The sequence below is a fragment of the Sorex araneus genome, chromosome X, assembly GCF_027595985.1.
Source record: "Sorex araneus isolate mSorAra2 chromosome X, mSorAra2.pri, whole genome shotgun sequence".
In the NCBI taxonomy this organism is placed as follows: domain Eukaryota; kingdom Metazoa; phylum Chordata; class Mammalia; order Eulipotyphla; family Soricidae; genus Sorex; species Sorex araneus.
Window position 1 is genome coordinate 134562222 of NC_073313.1, and position 25542 is coordinate 134587763.

At 36.6% G+C, this 25542-nt stretch overlaps 1 protein-coding gene across 2 annotated transcripts in view; it reads left to right on the forward strand.

Annotated features, from left to right (window-relative positions):
• BRWD3 (bromodomain and WD repeat domain containing 3) overlaps window positions 1–25542 on the forward strand; it is a 171049-nt gene that overhangs the window by 104286 nt on the left and 41221 nt on the right. For both annotated transcript variants that reach the window (XM_055120434.1, XM_055120435.1), the window contains exons 19-25: window positions 905–1085; window positions 4705–4798; window positions 7383–7532; window positions 7992–8068; window positions 9162–9327; window positions 16406–16519; window positions 20897–21004. In XM_055120434.1, coding sequence (XP_054976409.1) covers window positions 905–1085; window positions 4705–4798; window positions 7383–7532; window positions 7992–8068; window positions 9162–9327; window positions 16406–16519; window positions 20897–21004 — 890 coding nt within the window. The remainder of the gene's footprint in view (window positions 1–904; window positions 1086–4704; window positions 4799–7382; window positions 7533–7991; window positions 8069–9161; window positions 9328–16405; window positions 16520–20896; window positions 21005–25542) is intronic.

Genomic DNA, 25542 nt, shown 5'->3' on the forward strand with positions numbered 1-25542 from the left:
AATGAAATCACTATTCACTTCTGTCTCCACTACTAGATTTTTTGTGGATAGATTGAAATATCAGTCAGATTCCACTATTTTGTTTGCAATATGCATTTGTTTTGAGCTTTTTTAATGCTTATTATAATATTTAATGGACTGGAGTGATAGTACAGTGGGTAGGCCATCGGCCTTGCATACAGTCAACCTGAGTTCGATTCCTCCATCCCTCTCGGAGAGCCTGGCAAGCTACCGATAGGATCCCGCCCTCATGGCAGAGCCTGGCAAGCTACCCATGGCATATTTGATATGCCAAGAACAGTAACAAGCCTCACAATGAAGACGTTACTGGTGCCCACTTGAGAAAATCAATGAACAATGGGATGACAGTGCTACAGTGCTATTATGATATTGCTCATTAAAGTAGTTTAATGCTTCAGCTTTTATTTTTACTGTATTCATAGTTACAATAAAATAAATTGATCTTTCTAGAGAATTAAAAATAAAAGCTTAAATTTTATTTCCCCCCTTTTTATTGCTTATTCTTCAAAGCATAATTTTTATACTTATCCAAATTTTACTTTTGCTAGTTTTGAATTTTTGAAATTTTATTTAGAATTCTTTTTAATCAACTAAATATTTAACTTAGATTAAAAAGCGTTTCTAAATAGTAGTAATAAACATTTTAATCCACCAAATCCGGTAAAATACTTTTTAAAGTACTATGGAAACTAAACAGTTTAGGGTTTGCTTCATTTTATAACACTTTAATCAGCATAGGGAATAAATAAAGCATAGAACAAAGTATCAATGACATTGTTTGCCAGAATTCTTTGAATCTCCAGTTTTATTTAGAAATTTTATCTGAAAACGTTTTGTGTTTTTTTTTCTGAGAAAGTGATGCATTTCTTTGTTCTTATTGTAGCTCAGAGAAATCCAAATCTGGATATATCTTCCCCAAATATTGGGCTCCGACGTAGTGGTCAAATTGAAGGTGTCCGACAAATGCATAACAATGCTCCTCGGAGCCAGATGGCGACTGAAAGAGATCTCATGGCATGGAGTAGAAGAGTAGTTGTCAACGAACTAAATAATGGTGTTAGTAGGTGAGTAAATAGGTAACATAAGAAAATTAAAATTAGCTTACTTTTCAGTAAGTGAATCAAAGTACACTATTACTATGAACACAGGTATTTTTTAATCTTATTGAATTATCCATTGATTTTTCTGTATTTCTCTTTATTTTTATATATTTTTCTATACTTTGATATTTTTCTGCTTGTTCTATAGGAAATATTTTGGGGATGTTTTTAATTTACTTTGCTTTGTGCTAAATGGTTAGAGCAGTCTTACCCATACTTGGTCCACTGAAGAGAGTGGGGGTCAGAAGGGCTGGGCTGATCCAGGGGTATGGTTTTAGTTTCTAGTGTAATGGGACAGACTTTTTGTTACCTTAAAGTAGATTTATATGGGAGCACTGAGTGATTTTATAACCTTTGTAACCTCTGAGTTAGAGAATACTGAAAATGAAAACTATATTCTATCTTCCAGAATATATGAATGTAAATAGTACTAATTAAAACTTAAAGCCATATGTAGTTTACAATCTCAGTGTTGAAGTAAATTTCAACAGTGGTTCTGAGGAGATTATTACCTATTTGGCATTGGAACAGTTTGGAAGAGCAAAATAGATATCTTATGGATGCCAGTGCATGGGGAGAGTATATTTCAGAATGTCTTTTATATAAACTTTCTTGGTTGAAAGTATTACATTAAGATAAATTTTAGACCCTAACTTTATTTGTAAATCTGAACATTTCCTCTCTCTCTATATATATACACATATATATGTGTGTATATATATATATATATATATATATATATATATATTGCTTTTTGAGTCATGCCCAACGATGTACAGAGTTTACTCCTGGATCTGCATACAGGAATTATTCTTGGAGGTGTTCAGGGGACCATATCAGATACTGGGTTGGCCGTGAGCATGGCAAACACCCTGCCCACTGTACTATTGCTTCAGCCCCACATTTGCTATAATTTTAACTACAGAAAGATTTAGCAAAAAGAAAAGGACATGAACATAGAATTACATAATCCATTTTGTGTAATTTTTCTAATGAGTCCTAGTAAAATTATACACTGTGTGACAAGATTATTTCATTTGGGGGCAGAACTGCTACTCATCAGTAGAGCATTTGTCTTGCCTGTGTGAAACAAACTTTGAGTTTGTTCCTAGGAACCACAGAAAAATGCAAGAACAAAATTACTTTGGTTTAATTTTTTTCTTTAACAGCAAAAAGACAAAAGGATAAATACTAATACATTATAAGTAATGAACTAAATGCTAATACCTGAATGTAAAACAGTTTGGAATAATTCTTTTTTTCAAATATTTTTTAAATGAGAGGAAAACATTGCTATAGATCTTGCAGACACAAAAAATGTCATCAAAGAATACTCCAAACAACTCTGTACATGCATTTTACTACTGAGTACATTTTATCCCATAACGCATTTTTCTTTTTTTCCTTTCTTTGTCATTCATAACATTTATTGAATCATCATGAGGTACAAGGTTACATGTAGGATAATGTTGGTTTGCCCTTCCTCCCTGGCCGCTGGGAGCTTGTGATTGTTGATTGCTCTCCAACCTGTCAGTTACCTTTGTCTCCTGATCAGACTCTGACTTGTAAATATTGTCTTTCTCTTCTCCTTACTGTCCTTTGCATAGTTAGTTATTTCAGAGCAATTGCTTTTTGTATGGCTACAGGAAGACAGTTAAAAAGACAAGCCTGTGGCTTGGGAGTTGATTGACTCCAGGTAATATACCTCCTGGACATCTGCTCTCTCGACTTCAGCCTCAGTTGCCCTTACTTCCTAGATCCAAAAGTGGGGTTCCGATGAGGGACTGGATTATCCCAGGACAAGCAGTGAGCTATGAGCTACCCTGGCATCTAAATGGGCCTGGCCAGAGTGCTATAGTGCTTAACTATAAGTTAAGAGCTTGGTCATGGACAAATTCTTTCATCATTCGAACAGTAATAACTAGATTTGGATCCTACTGGGGTTAGGAATGATTAATCTGGCCTGAGCACTGTACTCTGAGTCTGTGGTGAAAGGTTCCCGGGAGAGTCGCCCTACAAGCCTAAAAGTGTCTATTACTTTGTCCATACAGAATGGTAGATATTAGCGAGTAGAATTAAAGAAGCTAATTAAGTTGCTGGTCTAAGGAGAAAAGAAACACTCCTTAAGGGCTGTTTTGCCCTCATGGGCTGCAGGTAGTCAGAAGACTGGAAAAACATTTTGATTGCACTTCATGTGGGGGGATGATGTGGATGGAGAGGTGTGGTGAGAGACAGGGAAAAAAGAGCAGCTGTGGGGAGGAAAAGGAAGATTGAGGGAGGGACAGAGACAGAAACAGAGTAGAAGAGACACGGAGTTAGAGGAGATGTTGCGAGTTAGACAGAAGGCTGAAAGGAGAGGGTAAGTATGATGGGGGAGTCTGGAAGGAGTCACGGAGAGCATAGTAGAGTGTGTTAGAGAGAGGGTTGGAGAGAGCTGGGAGAGACGAGAGATTGAATAAACTGCAACTAATCAGCAACCAGCTTGGCCCTTGCTCTTCCTTCGTCTGTCCAAGGCAATAGCCGTCCTGGGTGGGGAAGCGGTTGGAGAGCACCAAGCGAGAGAGAGCCGCCAGAGAGCTCGCCAACATCCTTTAACGTGGAATCCCCGAGTGCAGGAGTGTACACAGCTCCGCGACAGAGGGGAGTTGTCGCAGTTATGTAGTTGTTCATGATTGAATTTCAGTTTGACAATTTTCAAGCACCCTTCCCTTCACCATTATCCACTACCCTCCACCAGAGTTCCAGGTTTCCCTCCTGCCCCCAGCCTGCCTGGATGGCAGACACTTTTCTTTTTACCTTTTAGGAAGTGCAGTTTACAATACTGTTACTGAAAGGGTATCACATGTATCATATCTTAAAAGGTAGAATTGAAAGCAGAGACTCAAGTAGATGCTGTAAGAAATGTTCATGGTAGCAATATTTACAATTGTTCAACAGCACAGTTAGCTCATATCTGGCAACAGATGAATGAACAAAATGTAGTCTATACATAAACTAGGGTCCAATTCAGCCCAAAAAAGGAGTGAAGTTTGATACCTCAATAAATGTTGAAAGTATGTTCAATGAAAAATGTCAAATACAAAAGGACTCATAGTATATGATTTTACTTACATTAGGTACTGAATGTAGGCAAATTCAGAGATAAATAATACCTTGAAGATTATAAAGAACTGGAGGAAGAAGTAGGGGATTATTTCATAATAGTTTTATTTGATTAATGATAAAAGCATTTTTGAAATATTAGTTATAGTTTTATAACATAATTAATATCACTGAATCGTATATCAAAATGGCTAAACTGTGGGGCTGGAGAGATAGCACAGCGGGTAGGGCGTTTGCCTTGCACGCGGCCGACCCGGGTTCAAATCCCAGCATCCCATATGGTCCCCTGAGCATGGCCAGGGGTAATTCCTGAGTGCAGAGCCAGGAGTAACCCCTGTGCATCGCCAGGTGTGACCCAAAAACCAAAAAAAAAAAAATGGCTAAACTGTCAAATTTTACATTAAAAGTATTTTGTTATCTGATCTTTTAGCTTTTAGTTTGCTTTCTTGATTATTTTGTTGCTTTCACATGTGTTCCTTAGAGTTCAGGAAGAATGCCGAACTTCAAAAGGTGACATAGAAATAAGTCTTTATACAGTTGAAAAGAAGAAAAAACCATCTTATGTTATCCTGAGGGTAAGTTTAGTTTTACAGTAAACTTAATACTCTTGCAATATACTTTTTGTAAATACTAGATTTGGGAATAATGGTAGTTACATATTAAGAGTCCTCCACCCCTCTCGGAGAGCCCGGCAGGCTACAGAGAGTATCCCCACCCGCAAGGCAGAGCCTGACAAGCTACCCATGTTGTATTCAGTATGCCAAAAACAGTAACAAGTCTCACAATGGAGACGTTACTGGTGCCCGTGGAGCAAATCGAGCAAATCAATGAGCAATGGGTTGACAGTAACAGTGATACAGTGATACGTATTTAGAAAATGTTTATAGTATATACATGCAAGGAATTTAGGATTTTGTTAACTAAAAATTGACATGTAGGGATATTATTACTGTCAAAATCATAAATAGTTAGGGCTGATCCCCCAAATTAAAGAATTTTGATCATCGTAGGTATGGAACATTGAATATACCTTTTTCTTGTGGAAATTGTTTTTGATCACTAATCAAAACATAAAACAAAGGTTTGGGTAACCTAGGCCAGAGGTTGACAAACTATCACTGCTCATGTTCTAAATTTACTGTGCTGCCTGGTTGTATTAATAGTTTCATTGAAACACTGCCATAATTATTTATTTATATATTATTTATGGCTGCTTTAACACTGTATAGATAATTGTAACAGACGTAACATGTCTGCAAAACCAAACTAAATACTGTACCCTGTGTCGAAAAAGAAAAGACCATCTTCCGTAGGCCCAGTCCTGGTCTATCTAGTCATAGGAACTAGCTATGAACTACATATTGGGAGGATTTATATTTCGGGTAGAAATTCCAACCAGAAAATAAAATGCTATCTCCATTAGGTTCATGGTTAGGTCTTTACTGGTGGGGTTGGAGCAATAGTACAGTGGGTAGGGCGTTTGCCTTGCACGCGTCCAACCTGGGTTCGATTCCCAGCATCATATGGTCCCTTGAGCACTGCCAGGGGTGATTCCTGAGTGCAGAGCCAGGAGTAACCCCAATGCATCACCAGCTGTGACCCAAAAAGCAAAAAAAAAACAAAAAAAAGGTCTTTACTGGTACTTAACAACTCTGCAGTTGAACAAGTTAATGAATACGTCGAGTGAATAGTTTGAAACGATAATTTTGTTCTTAGATTTACAATAACTTCTGAAGAATAATGTGAGTTGGAAAGTCTAGAGTGATTCTTTTTATTTATAACAAATCTAAGTAATGTATCATGATGTGAGTTGGAAAGTCTAGAGTGATTCTTTTTATTTATAACAAATCTAAGTAATGTATCATGAATTTTAAATACTTTTTCAATATAGATTAAAAGTTTAAGTCATCATACAAATATCTTTAGTCCACTCTGATGCATGACTTTTTAATTTCAATTTAGATCTTTGTAGGTTATTTGATATTCTCTAAGATATTTTCCTTAGAGATTTAGAATGATTTATGTTCATTATTTCTAATTTATTACCATTAAGCTGAGTTTCAAACATTACTCTGAGACAATTAACAAGGAAGTTGGGTCTATAAACATTTTAACTTATACTGCCCCTCTTATTGCCTCTATTTCTTCCCATAAGCAATTTGCTCCTGAATTTTTCCTTTATTTTTATTGTGGAGGCTGGAGCGATAGCACAGCGGGTAGGGCATTTGCCTTGCACTCGCCCGACCTGGGTTCAATTCCTCCATCCCTCTCGGAGAGCCCGGCAAGCTACCGAGAGTATCCCGCCCACACGGCAGAGCCTGGCAAGCTACCTGTGGTGTATTGCATATGCCAAAAACAGTAACAAGTCTCAAAATGGAGACATTAGTAATGGAGACAAAGTAAGAACTGATGCTTGATGCTAATGTATAAGAATTTGAAATTTATTTGATGGTGATAACATATTACTATTGTTATAGTTTTGGCATAGAACTATAGTAATAGTGTCTAGTGATAAAACTTAGGATAAAATTATTTTCATTTTAAATTCTGGTTGTTAAAATTTAAATCTTTCGTGTGCATGAGCCCCATAGTTGCTGCAGGGTGTACCCATGGAATTCTTCAAGCATTGCTGAGTTGGTACTGGTGATCCATTATACTGTAAGGCCCAAGCAATATATATTGCCCCAGTGTTGAACTGTTTCTACCTGGTTGGCTGTTGCCTCTGGTTCCTCTGAGCAGTGCTTAAGAGGGCTTCCCCCACAGAAACACTTCATTTTGACCAGCTTATTAAATACATTACTGTAGAGAACTAAAAAAAGCACATATTATCTTGAAAATTACATATGAGTATCATATAGATACCTTGCTTCATCCTGAAATATCTGTTGTGAATAATATTGTATTATGACTAAACCAATTTTACATCCAAAACTTTAAACTCTGTTTATAATTTGATCACACAGTTTTCAAAATAGGAAAGTAATCAAAAAGTATTTGAAGGTAGATTAAATATTATTTAAGTATTAAGGTTTTTTTCCTATCCATTACTTATCCCATCCCATTCCAGTCAAGTTCAGTTGATTTTATTTATAGGTATATTCCTTTGTGTGTTCATTGAATCTTTGTCTTTCTAAAATCTATTTTCCTTCTCTTTCATAGAATGATCTCCAACCTAGCTATGGGCGGTCTTTACGAAGGACACAGCGTAAACGCCAGCATACTTACCAAACACGCTCCAATATAGACCATAATTCACAAACATCAAGTCAAAATTCAGGTGTACAGGATGACTTAGACAGCTCCTCAGAAGTATGATATTTGCTAATATTTACATTCCGTTTGTAACCTCAATTTAAGTTTTCTTTTAAACTTCACTTTACAAGTAAAATTATTTTAATATTTTATCATAAGATTTATTGATTTATTAAGGTATATGGGCAGATTTGAACACTAGATTGAATTCAATTAGCTATCTTCTGATAGCAATATTTTTATATTTAAGAGGTATTTTTACGACATATTTGGTAATTTTTGAAAGTCCTGTTTTACTTTCTGAAATAATAAAAGATATTTTATTAATAAGGAACTAGAATTTTTAAATATTATTGGACTCGCTTGTGAGTTGCATATACTCAAGTAAAATGACTATAGCCACTTTACCTAGATGTTTTGAAGATATAGAATAATATAAGCAGATGATAGTGTGTGATAATTAACAATACACTCATTCATTAATAACTGTATTCTATTTGTTGGCTTTGATTGCAGGAGGATGAAACAGTGGGCACAAGTGATGCTTCTGTGGAGGATCCTGTTATGGAATGGCAAAGCGAAAGTTCTTCCAGGTGATTTTATTTGTTTGTTTTTGTGCCATACCTAGTGGTGCTCAGGGGTTGCTCTTGGCTCTATGCTCAGATATCTCTTGCGGCAGGGCTTAGGGGATCATATGGGATGCCAGCTATTGAACCCGGGTCGGCCGCATTCAAAGGCAGTGCCCTGCTCACTGTACCACTCAGATCCACCTTCAGGTGATTTTAATGGTTTTGATTTTTTTCAATTTTTTTTTCTTTTTGAGTCACACCTGGCAATGCTCAGGGGTTAAGTCCTGGCTCTGCACTCAGGAATTAGTCCTGGCGGTGCTCCAGGGACCATATGGAATGCCAGGGATCGAACCCAGTCAGCCACACAAGGCAAATGCCCTACCTGCTGTATGTACTATCACTCCTAATGGTCTTGATTTGGTCAGAGTAATTTGAATTTTAATATGAAATTGTGTTCTTATAGGAATTTGGTAAAACCAGAATTGAAAATGTATTTTATAATAGAGTACAAAACCAGAAGCCAAGAAACCATTTGTTTCATCCTGATTCTGCCAGTAATATATTTTTGGCATGTAATTGAGGACTTCAGTTCTTCAACTGTGAAATAAGTCCCTTTGTAAATTCAAGATTCTACATTTTAGTAGGCTAAATTTATTTGTGCATCTAAAGCAACCCATTTAACCATGTATACAGCTAAGAAATAATGATTTGGGTATGAATTGTGCATTTTAAGACCTGATAAAGAGGACTAAGCAGTATCTATATTTTTTTATCCAGAATCATTTCACTAAATAAATGTGATCAAAATTCTATATTGGATTTTTTCTTAGACTGGAAGAAAATTTAAAATATCATTTATAATGTTTAATTACATTAAAAATTTGGTGCTACACCTGGTGGTTTTCGGGGTTTCTTCTAGATGTACATTCAGGAATCACTCCTGGTGGGCTCAGGGGAACATATAGCTGGAGGATCAACCTGAGTCAGCTTCATGCAAGACAAGGGCTTTGCCCACTGTGCTGTCTCTCCACCCCACATAAAATTATTTTCTTTCAGTTATGTGCCAAAATTATTCCTTTCCTAAACTTATGTATTCATGAGTTTGATTTATTTCCAGTGATTCCTCAAGTGAGTATTCCGATTGGACAGCAGATGCTGGAATAAATTTGCAGCCACCAAAACGGCAAACCAGACAGACAACACGGAAATGCAGCACCTCTGAGGATGAGAATTTGAAGTCATTAGAGGAACGGCAAAGGAAATCTAAACAGACTAAAAAGAAGGTTTGTAAGTTTACAGGTTTTTTAAAAATTGTTTTTTGACTTTTGTTGTTAGTTTTCATGCTTTAATGGAAACATTTATTTTTTCTCTTAAAATAACTTTTCATCTAAAATGAAGTAAAATTGTTTAGAATGAATATTTTAAAATTATTTTATTAGATACTAAGGCAACATGATTTACATAGTTACTCTTAGCCAGTTTCAGATGTACAATGCTGCAACACCAATCCCACAACTAGTATCAACTTCCATCACCAAATATAACCACCAGACTCCCTCCCACCCCCGAGTCTGCCTCTTTTACAGGCATATTTTAAAGTTTGATTTTTACAGTTTGGATTTCGTACTTAGAATATTGTTGATTCTGTAGTTTAGATGCATAATTGTATCTAATCTCTATACCCTACCAACGTGCTTGAGATCTCTGAGCCTTACCTGCAATTTTCTATCCATCTCTTCTTAGTACACCCCTGCTTTTTCTTCCTCTTTCTCATTTCTTGCTCAAGGGTCAGATACCAATAAGAATGGCACACAAAACCATAAAAAGCAAGGAGGGGCAATCAATGTTGACAGGGAAATGATGAAAAAGTAACTTTGGATATCATGCATGTCCTTTTCCTTTTATTCTTATATATACTATATATAAGTGAGATGATCCATTATTTGTCCTACTTCTGATTTATTTCATTTAATATGATATCTTCCAGTTCCATCAAAGTTGCAGCAAATGCATGATTTCATCATTCCTTGAAACTGCATGGTATTCCATTGTGTGTGTGTGTGTTTGCACACACACACCATAATTTCATTATCCATTCATCTGTTGCTGGGCATGTAGTTTGATTCCATATCATCACTGTTGTTCTGAGTGCTGTCATAAATAGTGGTGTGACTATTTCCTTTTGAATGAATACTTTTGTATCCTGAGGGAAGATACCCAGAAGTGAAATGCTGAGTCATACATTAGCTATGTTTTCACTTCTCTGAGAAACGTCCATACTGTTTTCCATAGGGTTTGAACCAGGCAACATTTCCACCAACAGAGGATGAGAGTTACTTTTTCACCATCTCCCTGCCAACGTGTATTGTCCCTCTCCCCTTCTTATGGTTTTGTGTGCCATTCTTATTGGTGTCAGATGATATGTTGTCATCTTGATTTGAGATTTTCTGATAAGATATGATGATCAGCATTATTTTATATACTATTGGCCGGCCACCTGTCTGTGTTCTTGAGAGAGGTACCTGTTCATTTTTCCCCATTTCTTTATACATTTATTTTGGACATTTTTGTTGTTGATGATGTTTGTGACTACTTTAAATATATTGATTCTCAACCCTATATCTGATGTGTTGAGTGTGAATATTTTCTCCAATTCAGTTAGCTGTTTTTACTTTTATCCCATGTTTCTTATGCCTTGCAGAAATTCTTTAATTTGATGTAGTTATACTTGTTTTTTCAGTTGCCACAGCATCTTATAATTGAAGATATCTTTGAGTTCTAGAGATATTCTGTCTATATTTTTTCCTATATACTTTATAGGTTTCCGTTTATAAGGTCTTTCTAATTTTAAGGTCTTTAATCCACTTTGAATTGACATTTGTGTAGGGTGTGAAATATGAATCCAGCTTAAAACTATCCAGTTTTCCTAACACCATTTTTAAGAGGCTGTTGTTATTACATTTTATGTACTTGGCAGCTCCTTTGTCAAACATCACTTGAACATAGACATGGGTATTTGTCTTTCAGTATACAACTCATTGGTCAAAGAGTCTATCTTTTGTCCAGTACTAGGCTGTTTTGTTCTATAGCTTTATAATATACTTTAAAGTGAGTAAAATATGTACCTCCAGGTTTCTTATTTCTTAGTATTGCTTTGGATATTTGGGTTTTTTTTTGTTTTTGTATAAACCTTATTATTGACTATTCTAAGTCCTTGAAGAATGCCATCAGGACTTGGATTGGGATTGTATTCAGTATATGTAGTAATTTAGGTAGGACAGTTCATTTTAACAACATTGATTCACCCAATCTAAGAACGTTGGGTAATTTTTTTTTTACTTACCAAGTTCTTGTATTTCTTTCTCAAGTGTTTTATAGTTTTCATCTGAAAGATATTTCACATCATTGTTTTAGTTGATTTCTGGGTATTTGATATTTTCTGACACTATTTTTAATGGAGTAAAGTCTTTGATCTCTCTCTTCTAATTCATTATTTGTGTATAGGAACATGACTTTGTATATGCATCTTCTTTGTTGTATTGGTTTATTGTTTCAAGAAGATTTTTAGTAGATGATGGTGTCTGTGGATATTATATCATCTGTAAATAGTGATAATTTGATTCCTAGTGTCAGGACTTCTAATTTCATGTAGAACAATAGTGGAGATAGTGGAAAATGTGAGATAGTGGATAATGTAAGGCACTTACAGAGTGCCTTACATTATCACAGAGGAAATGCAATTTTTCAGCATTGACAATGAGATCTGTCATGGGTTGGTTATTGATGACTCTAACTATTTTGAGGAAGGTTCCTTCCACCCCTGTTTTGTTAAGAGTTTGTTTTAAATCATGAATGAATGTTGGATATTGTTGAAACCTTTCTCTGTACCAATTGATGTGATCATTTGATTTTCACCTTTCCATTTATTTATGTGGTTTATTGCATTAATTATGTATGTTGAACCATCATTGCGATTCGATCTTGATGTATGATTTTTTTGATATGCTGTTGGATTTGACTCATTAAGATTTTGTTGAGAATATTTGCATTAATGTTCATCAGGGATTTTGGTTGAAAATTTTCTTTTTTATAGTATCTCTGCCTGTTTGGATTCAGAAAAACTGTTTAGAAGAATTCCTGTTTCTTCAATATTTTGAAAGATCTTGAGGAACAAATGTCTTCCTTAAAGGTTTGAGAAAACTCACCAATGAGCACATCTAGCCCAGGGCTTTTGCTCTTGTGAGATTTTTTTTTTAATCATTGAATACAGTGAGATACAGTTATCAAGCATTCGTGATTGAATTTCAGTCATACAATGAGAACACTCATCTCTCCACCAGTGTACATTTTCTACTACCAATGCCATGGATGTCCACAGTATCCCTCCCACCACCCCCACCCCACCCATCCCTGCCTCTATGGTAGGCACTTTCCTTTTAACTCTATCTCTATTTTTGGACATTATAGTTTGCAATACATATACTTAGAGGCCATCGTGTTTGCTCCTTTGTCTACTTTCAGCACATGTTCCATCCCAAGCGATCCCTCCAACCATCATTGACTTAATGGTCCCTTCTCTATCCCAACTGCCTTCTCCCCCAGCACATGAGGCAGGCTTCCAAGCATGGAGCAATTCTCTTGATCCTTGTCTCTACTGTCCTTGGATGTTAGTCTCATACTATGTTATTTTATATTCCACAAATGAGTGAATTTATTCTATGTCTGTCCCTCTCTTTCACTTATTTCATTCAGCATGATACTCTCCCTGTCCATCCACTTAGAAGAAAATTTCATTAATTTATCTTTCCTAACAGCTACATAGTATTCCATTGTGTAGAGGTACCACAGTTTCTTTAATCAGTCGTCTGTTATCAGGCAGATGGGTTGTTACCAGATTCTGGCTATTGTGAACAGTGCTGCAATGAACATACAAGTGCAGATGTCATTTCTACTGTGCTCTTTTTGCACCCCTGGGCTATATTCTCAGAAGTGGTATTGCTGGGTCATATGGAAGCTCAATTTCTAGTTTTTTGAGGAATTCCCATGTAGTTTTCCAAAAAGGCTGGACTAGTTTGCATCCTCACAAACAATGAATGAGAGTCTGTTTCTCTCTACATCTGCACCATCACTGGTTATTTTTGTTCTTTTTGATGTGTGCCAATCTCTATGGTGTAAGATGATATCTTACTGTTGTTTTGATTTGCATCTTCCTGATGATTAGTGACATAGAGCATTTTTTTCTTGTGCCTGTTCATGGATTAGGAGGATTAACATTGTCAAAATGGCAATACTCCCCAAAGCTTTATACAGATTCAATGTGGTCCCTATATAGATACCCATGACATTTTTCAAAGAAATAGATAAAAGACTCTTGAAATTCATATGGAACAATAAACCCCCACGAATAACTAAAGCAACCCTTGGGAAAAAGAACATGGGTGGCAAGACCTCCCCCAGCTCAAACTGTACTACAAAGCAGTAGTAATTAAAACAGCATAATATTTGGTTTTTTTCCTTTTGTTTTTTTTTAATTTTTAAATTTTTTAAATTTTATTGAATCACAGTGAGATGGTTACAAGCTTTCATGTTTGGTTTACAATCACACAATGGTCAAACACCCATCCCTCCACCAGTGCACATTCCCCACCACCAATATCCCGGGTATACCCCCCTTTCCCACCCTCCCCCTCCCTCTTGGCAGACAATATTCCCCATACTCTCTCTCTACTTTTGGGCATTATAGCTCGCAACACAAACACTGAGAGGTCATCATGTTTGGTCCTTTATTTACTTTCAGCATGCATCTCCCATCCCAACTGGTTCCTCCAGCCATCATTTTCTTAGTGATCCCTTCTCTATTCCATATGCCCTCTCCCCTCCACTCATGAAGCAGTCTTCCACCTTTGGGGAAATACCCCTGGCCCTTGTATCTACTATCCTTGGGTGTCAGTCTCATGTGATGTTATTTTATACTCCACAAATAAGTGCAGTCCCTCTATGTCTGTTCCTCTCTTTCTTTTTTTTTTAATTTTTTATTGTGGAAAGTTACAAAGTTACAAAGTTTTCAGGTTTAAATCTCAGTTATACAATGCTCGAATACCCATCCCTTCACCAGTGCTCATATTCCACCACCAAGAATCCCAGTATAGCTCCACCCCGCCCCCTCACACCCCAAACCCCCCCACGCCCCTAGCCCCCCCCCAAGCCCCCCCCCCGCCTGTGTAACTAATAAATTTCACTTTACTTTCACTTTGATTGCATACAATATTTCAACAAAAACTCACTATTATTGTTTGGAGAGTCTCTCCCCTAAAGTCAGACCTGCTGAAAGGAAGCATTAGATAATTTGTTTTCCATTGCTGTGTTCCTCTCTTTCTGACTCATTTCACTTAGCATGATACTCTCCATGTTTATCCATTTATAAGCAAATTTCATGACTTTATCTCTCCTAACAGCTGCATAGTATTCCACTGTGTAGATGTACCAAAGTTTCTATAACCAGTCATCTGTTTTAGGGCACTGGGGTTGTTTCCATATTTTGGTCATCGGCATACAAAGCAAATGCCCTACCCACTGGACTATTACTTTGGCCTGATGCAAGATCTTTTTAATTTAATGTAGCCCCATTTCTTTATTTATTTTGTTTTTGTTGTCTTCGCTAGTAAAATCATCTCAGTGAAGACTCATCTGTAGTCAGTCTCCAGGATTATCCCATTGTCAATACTGCCGATGTTTTCTTTAATGTATTTTAGGGACTCTGTTATAATCTTGAAATCTTTAATACACTTTAAGTTTACTTCTATAAATAGTGTGAAATATTGTTCTAACTTCATTTTTTCACATGGCTATCCAGTTTTTACAGCACCATATGTTGAAGATATTTTATTTTCTCCAATTCATATATTTAGCTCCTTTTCCATAGAATAGCTGGACTTAAATCTGGAGGATTAACTCAGAGCTCTCAATTCTGTTCTGTTGGTCCACCTTTATTCCAGAACTGTGCAGTTTTGATTAATATTGCTTTGCTATATAGTTCCAAGTTGTAAAATTAAGTGCCTCCCATATTAATTTCTTTAAAGATTTTTTTGGCTATTTGGGATATTTTATGGCTCCATCCAAGTATTTCAAAAAATTAGAATATTAATAGGTGTTGATTTGAGTCTGTATAGTAATTTTGGTAGATCAGTCATTTTAACAATGCTGATTCTTCCAATCTATGAAAAGGGAATATTTTTTTTTAATTTACTGATATCCTCTTTTATTTCTCTTGGCAGTGATTTATACTTTTCACTGTATAAATCTTTTACTTTCCTGGTTAGTTGATTCCTAGCTTTTTATGTTTGGGGCACTGTTTTGGAGGGGATAGTCTTTTTCATTTCTTCTTTGTCACTATTTGAGTACAGAATACCACAGATTTGTTTTTGTGGGTGTATTTATTTTGTATCCTGCAACCAATTTGCTGGTTGCAGAACTAACCTGCAATTCATTTGTTATTTATAGGAGATTTGGAGTCTTTATGTTTGGGTTATCAGTATGATATTGACTTCATAGAATCTCTTAACAAGGATTCCTGTTTCCTCAATACTTTAGAAGAACTTGAAGAGTATGGCACTAAAATTTCTCAAAAGTTTGGGTAGAACTCACCTGGGAGTCCATCTGTCCCTGGACTTTTGTTCTTGGGGATATTTTTAATTAGTCTTTCCATTTCTTTACCTAGGGTTGGTCTAATCAGGTTTTTTGTTTACTTTTCATTGAACCTTTGGAAATTGTATGATTCTAAGAATTTGTCCATTTATTTTATGTTCTTGAACTTGGTCGCTTACAGTTATTCTTAGTAACCTCTCAGAATTTTAAAAAAATTCTGACAGGTCTGTTGTGATTTCTCCACTGTCATCTATTTGTGTTTTTCTCATCCTTTCCTAGTGAGTCTATTTAGGGTTTGTCAAACTTATTTTTTCTTTCAAAAAATAACTCCTGATACTTTTCATTATTGACTTAATTTTCTCTGTCATTGGTTTTCACTAAATTTTATTTTTTCCTTTTGATCATTACTTTTTATTAGCAAGAGATATATTGATTTTTTTGTATTTGAATTTACATGGTATCCTACCGACAAAAAATAAAATGTATTATATATCATTTGCATGGTATATGTCATTATTATCTACCAGTAAAATTAAGCAGCATGTTACTTAATTGATATTTCATTAGTACACAAGTGATATATAATTATTGATAAGGTAAATTATTTTAAATGTGCATATTTCAGATTTTATTATATCTTTTAATGTTCTCCACTTGATATTTGCCATGCTATTGCACATGTATTTATGGTTTATATATTTTTGAACTGTATTTTAGAGAGGAGGACTGGTTTCTATGGCAGGTGAGCCCAATGAAGAATGGTGTGCCCCTCAGTGGATCTTGGATACTATACCACGCCGTTCCCCATTTGTCCCACAGATGGGAGATGAGGTACATTTTACCTGTCACAAATACTTAATTTTGGAACCTTAGCAGCATTCTCTTACTTAATTTTAAACTACTTGTATTCTCAATTCTATTATAGTTATAAGTAAACTATCTTAACTCCTAACTGCTCTGCTCAATTTGATATTTCCTGTGGACAGTAATTGAATATTTTTAATCTTGTATCCTTTGTATTTCCTGGTATAGGTAATACTCAGTTAATATAGAGATTTAGTGATTGACTTACGTATTATTCTTATACCATTATTTAGAATAATTGAACTATATTTTGAATCTTCAATTTAGTCTAATAATGTTTTTCAAACAAAAGCTCATGTTTGCATAATAGAAAGTGTAATATATAACAATTACTCCTTTTCAAGATTAGGAGAAATAATAATATAATAATGTAAATAACAATTTACTCCTACTTGCCCTGTAATTGTGTAGTATAGTCATATTTATTATTTGTCATTCAAAAATTGGTTATAATTCTATCTGGTAAAAATGCCTAATTTTTGTTTTTTATTATCCCAACAAGTTAAAATATATTAGTAGTTGGTTTCTATGCACTGCACTGCAGCACTGTCTTCCTATGTTCATAGATTTGCTCGAGCGGACACCAGTAACATCTTCGTTGTGAGACTTGTTGTTACTTTTTTTGGCATATCGAATATGCCACGGGTAGCTTGACAGGCTCTGCCATAAGGGCGGGATACTTTCAGTAGCTTGCCGGGCTCTCCAAGAGGGATGGAGGAATTGAACCCGGGTCGGCTGTGTGCAAGGCAAATGCCCTACGCGCTGTGCTATCGCTCCAGTCCCTGTTGGTTTCTATAGTCAGATATATTGATTAAACTTTCAACTTTGATATATTAAATGTGTGCATGTAGTTTTTGATTTAAAACTGTGGTAATATTGTCGTTATAGTAAAAGAAAGGAAGTGCAATCTTGCAGTGACTCTAAAAGTATTAGGAAAAATTTTTAAAATTCCCCAAAGATTTCTGTTATTGTTTGTCATAGATATTTTGTTCCAGAGATTTTGTTTTTAATTTTTATTAGTAAATAACCATGAGGTACAGTTACAGACTTACAAACGTGCTTGCATTTCACTCATACAATGGCAGAGTACCCATCCCTCCACCATACAATGGCTGAGTACCCATCCCTCCACTAGTGCCCATTTTCCACCACCAATGGTCCCAGCATCCCTCCCACCACCCCCACCCCATCCCCTCTGTGGCAGGGCATTCCCTTTTGCTCTCTCTCCTTTTGGATGTTGTGGTTTGCAATACAGGTATTAAGTGACCATCATGTTCGTTCTATAGTCTACTTTCAGCCCGCATCTCCCATCCCGAACGGGCCCTCCTAGCACCCTTTACTCGGTGGTCCCTTCTCTATCTGAGCTGCCCTCTCCCCCAGCATGAGAGGCCAGCTTCTAAGCTGTGGAGTAATCCTCATGGTACTTGTCTTCTACTGTTCTTGGGTGTTAGTCTCCCATTCTGTTACTTTATATTCCACAAATGAGTGCAATCTTTCTGTGTCTATCCTTCTCTTTTTGTCTCATTTCATTTAGCATGATACTTTCCATGTTGATCCACCTATATGCAAATTTCATTACTCCATCTTTTCTAAGAGCTGCATAGTATTCCATTGTGTAGATGTACCAGAGTTCCTTTAACCAGTCATCTGTTCTCGGGTACTTGAGTTTTTTCCAGATTCTGGCAATTGTAAACTGTGCTGCAATGAACATATAAGTAAAGGTGTCATTCTACTATACTTTTTTTTCATCTCCGGGATATATACCCAGAAGTGGTGTTGTTGAGTCAAGTGGAAGCGCAATTTCTAATTTTTTGAGAAGCGTCCAAGGGCTGAACCAGTTGGCATTCCCACCAGCAGTGAATGAGAGAGTCCCTTTTTCCCCACAACCGCGCCAACACCGGTTGCTTTTGTTCTTTTGGATGTGTTGCCCCAGAGATTTAGAGATTTACCTGTTACAATTCACACCAGATAGCTACTGGATCACTGTATGAATAAGATATTACTTCCTGACTGTCATTTTATATTATTAAAATATTTTATAAGTTTGTTATTTCAGATATTGAAGTTGTCAGCAATGTTTATTTGTATGATGCCATTAGTAGAACATGTTCTACTGAATATTGTGTAACAAAAAACATAAAGGATATTTGGTTTGAAGCTCTATACAAAACCATGATTCCCTATATTTATTTTCTCTCTTATGGAGGTTTTAAAAAAGTAGTGCTGAATTAATCTTATAAGTATTGACAGAAAAAATTGAATTGATCTGTGTACTCTTTGATTTGGTGAGAATATTCTGCTTTTAAGTACCTTGATATTTTTACCCTGATGGAATTACTTCCCATCTATTTTTCTATATTTATATGTGCCTAGATGAATATGTATTAAGCAATTACTGGAGAAGGTGTAAAAATGAGTCAGACAGTGGACTAAATAAATTAAAAGAACATTTTCAATAACACAAAAAGGCAGATATATACTTTCTGGTTATTCTTTTTTTGGATCACCCTGTACTGTGCTAAGAGATTACTCCTAGCTCCGCACTCCAGAGTTCAGTCCTCGTGGGCTTGTGGGACCACATAGTGAGCTTGGAAATATACCTGGGTTGAATGTGTGCAAGGGAAGTAGCTCACCCATGGTACGATCTCTCCAAATGTACATTTTTATTGTAATTCAAAATTCATAATTGACAGTTTTAAGTATGAAAGTTTTTCCTTCTTTGTCTACCCATGCATAATTTCCTCTCAAAATGTTATTGTTGTTCATGGTTTAACTCAAATGCCAACTTCTTCAAGAATGTTTTCTCTACTTTTCATTTGTCTCCCACCTCTTTTTTCCATCTAAATTATTTTTCTCGTATTATATGCAAAACATTTCAGCCTTAATATGAAGGATGTCTCTTCATAACCTGAGGGAAGAAATTTCTTTGATGTTAGCGCAGCACCTAATATTTTGAGCCTATATGTGTAGTCAGTACATATTGGATACATCACCTGAGTTCGATTCCTCCATCCCTCTCAGAGACCCCGTCAAGCTACTGAGAGTATCTTGCCTGCACGGCAGAGCCTGGCAAGCTACCTGTGGCATATTCGGTATGCCAAAAACAGTAACAAGTCTCACAATGGAGACATTACTGGTGCCTGCTCGAACAAATTGATAAGCAACGGGATAACAGTGATACAGTGATATGTGTAGTCAATATTGATTAAGTGAAGTACTGGATTTTCCCTGAACATTCTGTTTTATACTAACATTTCAATATTTTTGTTTTCGTTCCTGTCCTCTTAGCTATAAGAAATTCTTGCTTACACAAATGTCACCTAGTAGAATATCTCAGTGTATTTCTAAAATCTCACATCATATTTTTGTGATAATTTTTCCTCTTTATCTCGACCACTACTTTAAAAATTATTATTATTCCATTTTTTCCGGGGACCTCCTCAGCAGCTTAGAACACTGGGACTATTTATGGCATTTTTCAGTCCAACCATGTTTGGGCCTTAAAATATAATTTTAGGCCAGCCTATGTGGTGTTCCTTGGGCCCAATAGTATTGGGGTCATCAGAGCTATTCCGTTGGTGCTTCACCCAGTGATGGATCATAATTATCATAACCCATAACCACATGGCCATACCTAGTGATGCTTCATGGGCCGTTGTGGTACCAGAGATCAAATTCGGAATTCATTTGAACTCTTTCCCCAGGCCCTCCACTTTAAAATGACAGAGCCATTTTTAAATAAATTAATATAGTATTTCAAGCTGTCTCAGGATGCTGTTAGGACTTACCAAGCTTGAATTCATATTTCTTCTAATATGTTAGAATTTCTGATTACTTCTTGCAAAAGAAAACTTTCAATTTATCTGAAAATCACTGTACTTAGTAGCCTGTTTTTAGAAATATATATATATATATATATATATATATATATAGTTGAAGCTATGTATACATGTATGCATGTATACATTTAAATAGATAAATACATAGGAAATGTGTAAGCTGATTACTAAAATGTTGATATGTAGAATGCCAAGTACAATTTGAATTACAATGCAGTAAAATGACTGGTTTTCTATACATTTGTTATTAGTCCCTGTTTCTTCTGCAGACTGAAGTAGCTACTATGGAGAAAAGGATTGTGTGCCATGTGTATATTTTGCAGTATTTAGCATAGTCCTACATAAATATAACTACTGAATCAATATTTGATGATGAAAAGTACATTAGTTTTACAATTTTTTTTCAAAATTGTAATTTGTTATAAACAAAGTGTTTGTAGTATTACACGTAGAGATACAGAAACATTTTAAATAGGCTGTTGATGTACCGTTTTCTTTGTTTTAGCTTATTTATTTTAGGCAAGGACATGAGGCTTATGTGAGAGCTGTAAGGAAATCAAAAATATACAGTGTTAATTTACAAAAACAGCCGTGGAACAAAATGGATCTCAGGGTAAGTTTGCCAGATTCATAAGCTGTATATTTGAAATATATACCATCATTTCTAATTAGGTTTCTGTATGTTTTATTCTTTTGTTTTTCTTACATAACAATAGACTAAAAGACAATCCTTTGTAAATGAATGGTGGCTACATGGTGTTTTCAGGAAGAATATAAGAGACAATGAGTGTTTATTAATATAATGATTAGGCAGTAGAAGGAAATGTGTAGACTATAATAGGCCAAAGTACTTTATCACGGGAGCTTTATGCAATCATATCCTGTGAGATATAAAGTGAAAGTTGAGTATTTCTTTTCTCTCATCAAGGAAATGAATAAAACATTTATTTCCCTTTTTTAAAGATTAAGTTAGCATTTGCTCATACAACTGTATGTGTTTTAGGGATACAGTTTCACGCCTCTTCAAGATATATGTTATCACAACAATTACCACCACCAATCATTAACTTCCTTCCACCTTTCTTAACTTCAATTTACATTTCTTAACTTCAATCCATTCTCAGGACCTTTCAGTCCATCCTTCTGTTAACCAGTTTAGCTCTTTGCACCCTTGGGTTGGTTTTCCTTTGATTTTGTTGTTTGTTGCTTTTTTTCTCTATATCCCACATATGGCTGAGAGTACTCAATATTTGTCTTCCGCCTTCTGACTTATTTTGCTTAACGTGGCTTCCTCAATTTTATTCATATGGTAGCAAAATTAACATTTCAATTTTTACATAACTACCATCCCATAGAGCATGTATATCAAAATTTCCTTCATTCATCTTTACTTTGGAATACTGAGTTTATTTCTATATCTTATCTGCTGTTAACAGCACTGTAATGAACATAGGTATGCATTATGTCTTTTCAAATGAGTGATTTTGTGTTCTTTGTATAGATACCTAAGAGTGAAATAGCTGGATCACACAGTGGATACTTTGTTTAAAAAATTTTTTATTGAATCACCATGTGGAAAGTTAGAAAGTTCTCAGGTTTATGTCTCAGTTATACAATATTCAAACACCCATTCATTCCACCAGTGCCCATATTCCACCACCAAAAGCCCCAGTATACCCCCCGCCCCCGCCCCCCATCCCCAACTGTATAACTGATGAATTTCACTTCATTTTCTCTTTACCTTGATTACGTTCCATATTTCAACACAAAACTCATTATTATTGTAGGAGATTCCCCCCAAGAAAGACAGCCCTACTACCAAGGAAGCATTTGATAATTAGTTTTCCATTAAAAGATTGTATGTTTTCAGTTTTTAGAAAAGGTCGCGCGGTTTGGAGTTGTCCCAGTCCCGCATCCCGGAGCCGTGTTAGTTGCTGCTCAGTGTCGCCGGGGCTCCATCTGGAGAGGGTGTGGTGGCTGCACCTTCTCCATGTGGATCCCGTGTGTTGCTGGCCCGGTTTTGGGTCCGGAGCATTTTCCGGCCGTGTTGCTCACCAGAACGCCCTTCTGCTTCTCTGTTGAATGTGTCAAGATGGCGCCGAGGGTGGGTCGAGGGCGTGACTTCCGGCAGCCAAGGCCACCTGGAGGCTGGGCTGGCGCCGCCCCACTCCAGTGCCCTCCCCCCCCGTGGTTTGGAGTTGTCCCAGTACCGCATCCCAGAGCCGTGTTAGTTGCTGCTCAGTGTCCCCGGGGCTCCATCTGGAGAGGGTGTGGTGGCTGCACCTCCTCTGTCCGGATCCCCGGTGTTGCTGGCCCAGTTTCGGGTCTGGAGCATTCTCCAGCCGCGTTGCTCACCAGAACGCCCTTCTGCTTCTCTGTTGAATGTGGCAAGATGGCGCTGAGGCACACTGGATACTTTTAATGTTCCACTTTTTTACTTTTTGGGTCACACCCAGTGATGTTCAGTGGTAACTCCTGGCTCCGCACTCAGGAATTACTCCTGGTGATGCTCAGGGAACCATATGGGATACTAGGGATCGAACCCAAGTTGGCCACTTACAAGGCAACTTACAACACCCTATCAGCTGTACTATCTCTCCAGCCATGTATTTGTAATGTTTCAAGGAATCTTTATGTAGTTTTTAAGACTGAACCAGTTTATATTCCTACCAACAGTATATTAGGGTTCCTTTTTCCTCCTTATTTGTTTTTCCCTCCATATCCCTAGCCAACTCTTGTTCTTATTGTCTTTTTGATGTTGTCACTTTTCCTAAGTGTAAGATTTTACTGTTCTTTTCAGTTATATTTTCTTGTTAATGAGTTAACAGACATTTGTGTGCTCCTTTATTTTGGTTAACTATTAGTACAACTCTTCCCATTTTATGACAGGTTTGTATGTTTTGTGTGTTCTGTTACATGTGTCACATGTGAATATTTCCTTACTCGGTAGGATAATTTTTTCCACTTTGACATTTTATTTCATTGTGCCAGAAGATTTGCTTGATGTAATACTAACTTTTTTTGATGTAACACTATTTTTTGTAACTTTTCCCCTTTTGTTGGATTTTACTGTTCTAATACATCGTGGAAGACAACATCATAGAGTGTTTGGGCTGTGTCTTCTTCAGTGTATTGTATGGTTTTATGTTATTTTTTAATTTGGGAAATCTCCAAAGCAGTGTTCTGGAGGCCCAGACTGCCTTCCCAGTGATTCTCAGCCCCCTGAGCCAGACCTTACATGTCTGAGGATGTGGTACTGCTGGACCCTGTTGTATAGTACTGGGGAATACTCAAGCCATCTTGTCAGTTCTCAAGGGACCGTGCTGGGAATTGAACTGTGGTCAGCACATATAAGACATTTCCTTCACCCCTGAAATATCCCTGGACCCTAACATTCTCTAATCCATTTTCAGTTAACTTTGTTTATAATGTGAGAAAGTGATCCAGTTGAAGAGACTTTCCTTTTAATTTTATGTTCTTGGCACTTTATCATAAATTGCCTCAACATAGTTAACACTATATGCAACAGACACATTGCTACGTTATACTCAATGGTAAAAACATTAAACACCTTTCTTCTAAAATTGTGCATAAGATTAGGCTGTTCACTGATGTCAGCACTGTAATTCAACATAATATCATAAATATTAGCCATTTTAATTAGGCAAGGCAAAAAAGAGTAAGAGGGATACAAATTGGAAATGAAGTAAAATTATTTTCAGAGGACATTGTACATAAAAAATCTGTACATAGAATACTTTATCAAAAATAGCTATTGAAATCAGTAAACCAAAATAATACAGTGACTTGCTGTAAAATCAATATTAAAATGTATTATATATTCGGACAAGCTGGAGTGATAGCACAGCGGGGGGCATTTGCCTTGCATATAGCCCACCCGGTTCGATTCCTCCGCCCCTCTCGGAGAGCCTGGCAAGCTACCAAGAGTATCTCGCTCCCACGGAAGAGCCTCGCAAGCTACCCGTGGCGTATTCGATATGCCAAAACCAGTAACAAGTCTCACAGTGGAGACGTTACTGGTGCCCACTCAAGCAAATTGATGAGCAACGGGATGACAGTGACAGAGTGACAGATATATTCGGCCACGTGCAAGGCCCACAGCAAACTACCGAGAGTATTCTGCCTGTATGGCAAAGCCTGGAAAGCTACCCATGGCATATTCAATATACAAAAAACAGTAACAAGTCTCACAATGGAGTTGTTACTAGTGCCCATTCAAGCAAATTGATGAGCAATGGGATGACACGGATGCAGTGATACAGTGATTATACATTCAGGGAATAAAAGAAAAATATTTTTAAAATCTCATTTGTAATTTCATATAAAAGAATTAACTACTTAGGGGCTGGAGCAATAAATAGCACAGCAGGTAGGGCGTTTGCCTTGCACGCGGCCGACCCGGGTTTGATTCCCAGCATCCCATATGGTCCCCTGAGCACCGCCAGGAGTAATTCCTGAGTGCATGAACCAGGAGTAACTCCTGTGCATCGCCATGTGTGACCCAAAAAGCAAAAAATAAAAATTAAAAAAAAGAATTAACTACTTAGGGATAAACTTAACAAAAAAGAGTTGAAAGTATTGTATATGGAAATCTACATTGAAGCCAGTCTCGATTCCTTCATTTGGTTTTCTTTGGGGGGGGAGGTGGGCCATACCTGCTGATGCTCAAGGTTTATTACTGGCTCTGTGATCAGGAATCACTCCTAGAGCTGCTCAGGGAATCATTTGTGGTGCCAAGCATCAGACCAGGTCAGCAAGTCAAATACCTTAAACTTCCGTACTGTCTCTGCAGCTCTTTAAGTCAATGTTAATAGAAATAGTAGTAGACAAAAAAATGGAAAGATATTCAATGACTGCAAGGAATAATACAGTAAAAGATATCAATCTTTACAAACATTATGTAGACTCAAATCTTCCCAAATCCAGACAAAATCAGGAAAATAGAAAAGACCTAACTGAAGTTCACATGAAAATATGGAAGTACCCCATACCCCCAAAACCACAGGAATTCTAGAAGAAAAGAAAAGTAGGGACTGTTGTAATACTGCAGTGGATAAGGCATTTTCCTTCAATGCAACTCACCGAGGTTTAATCACTTGCACCATATATGGTCCCCTGATCCCTGTCAGG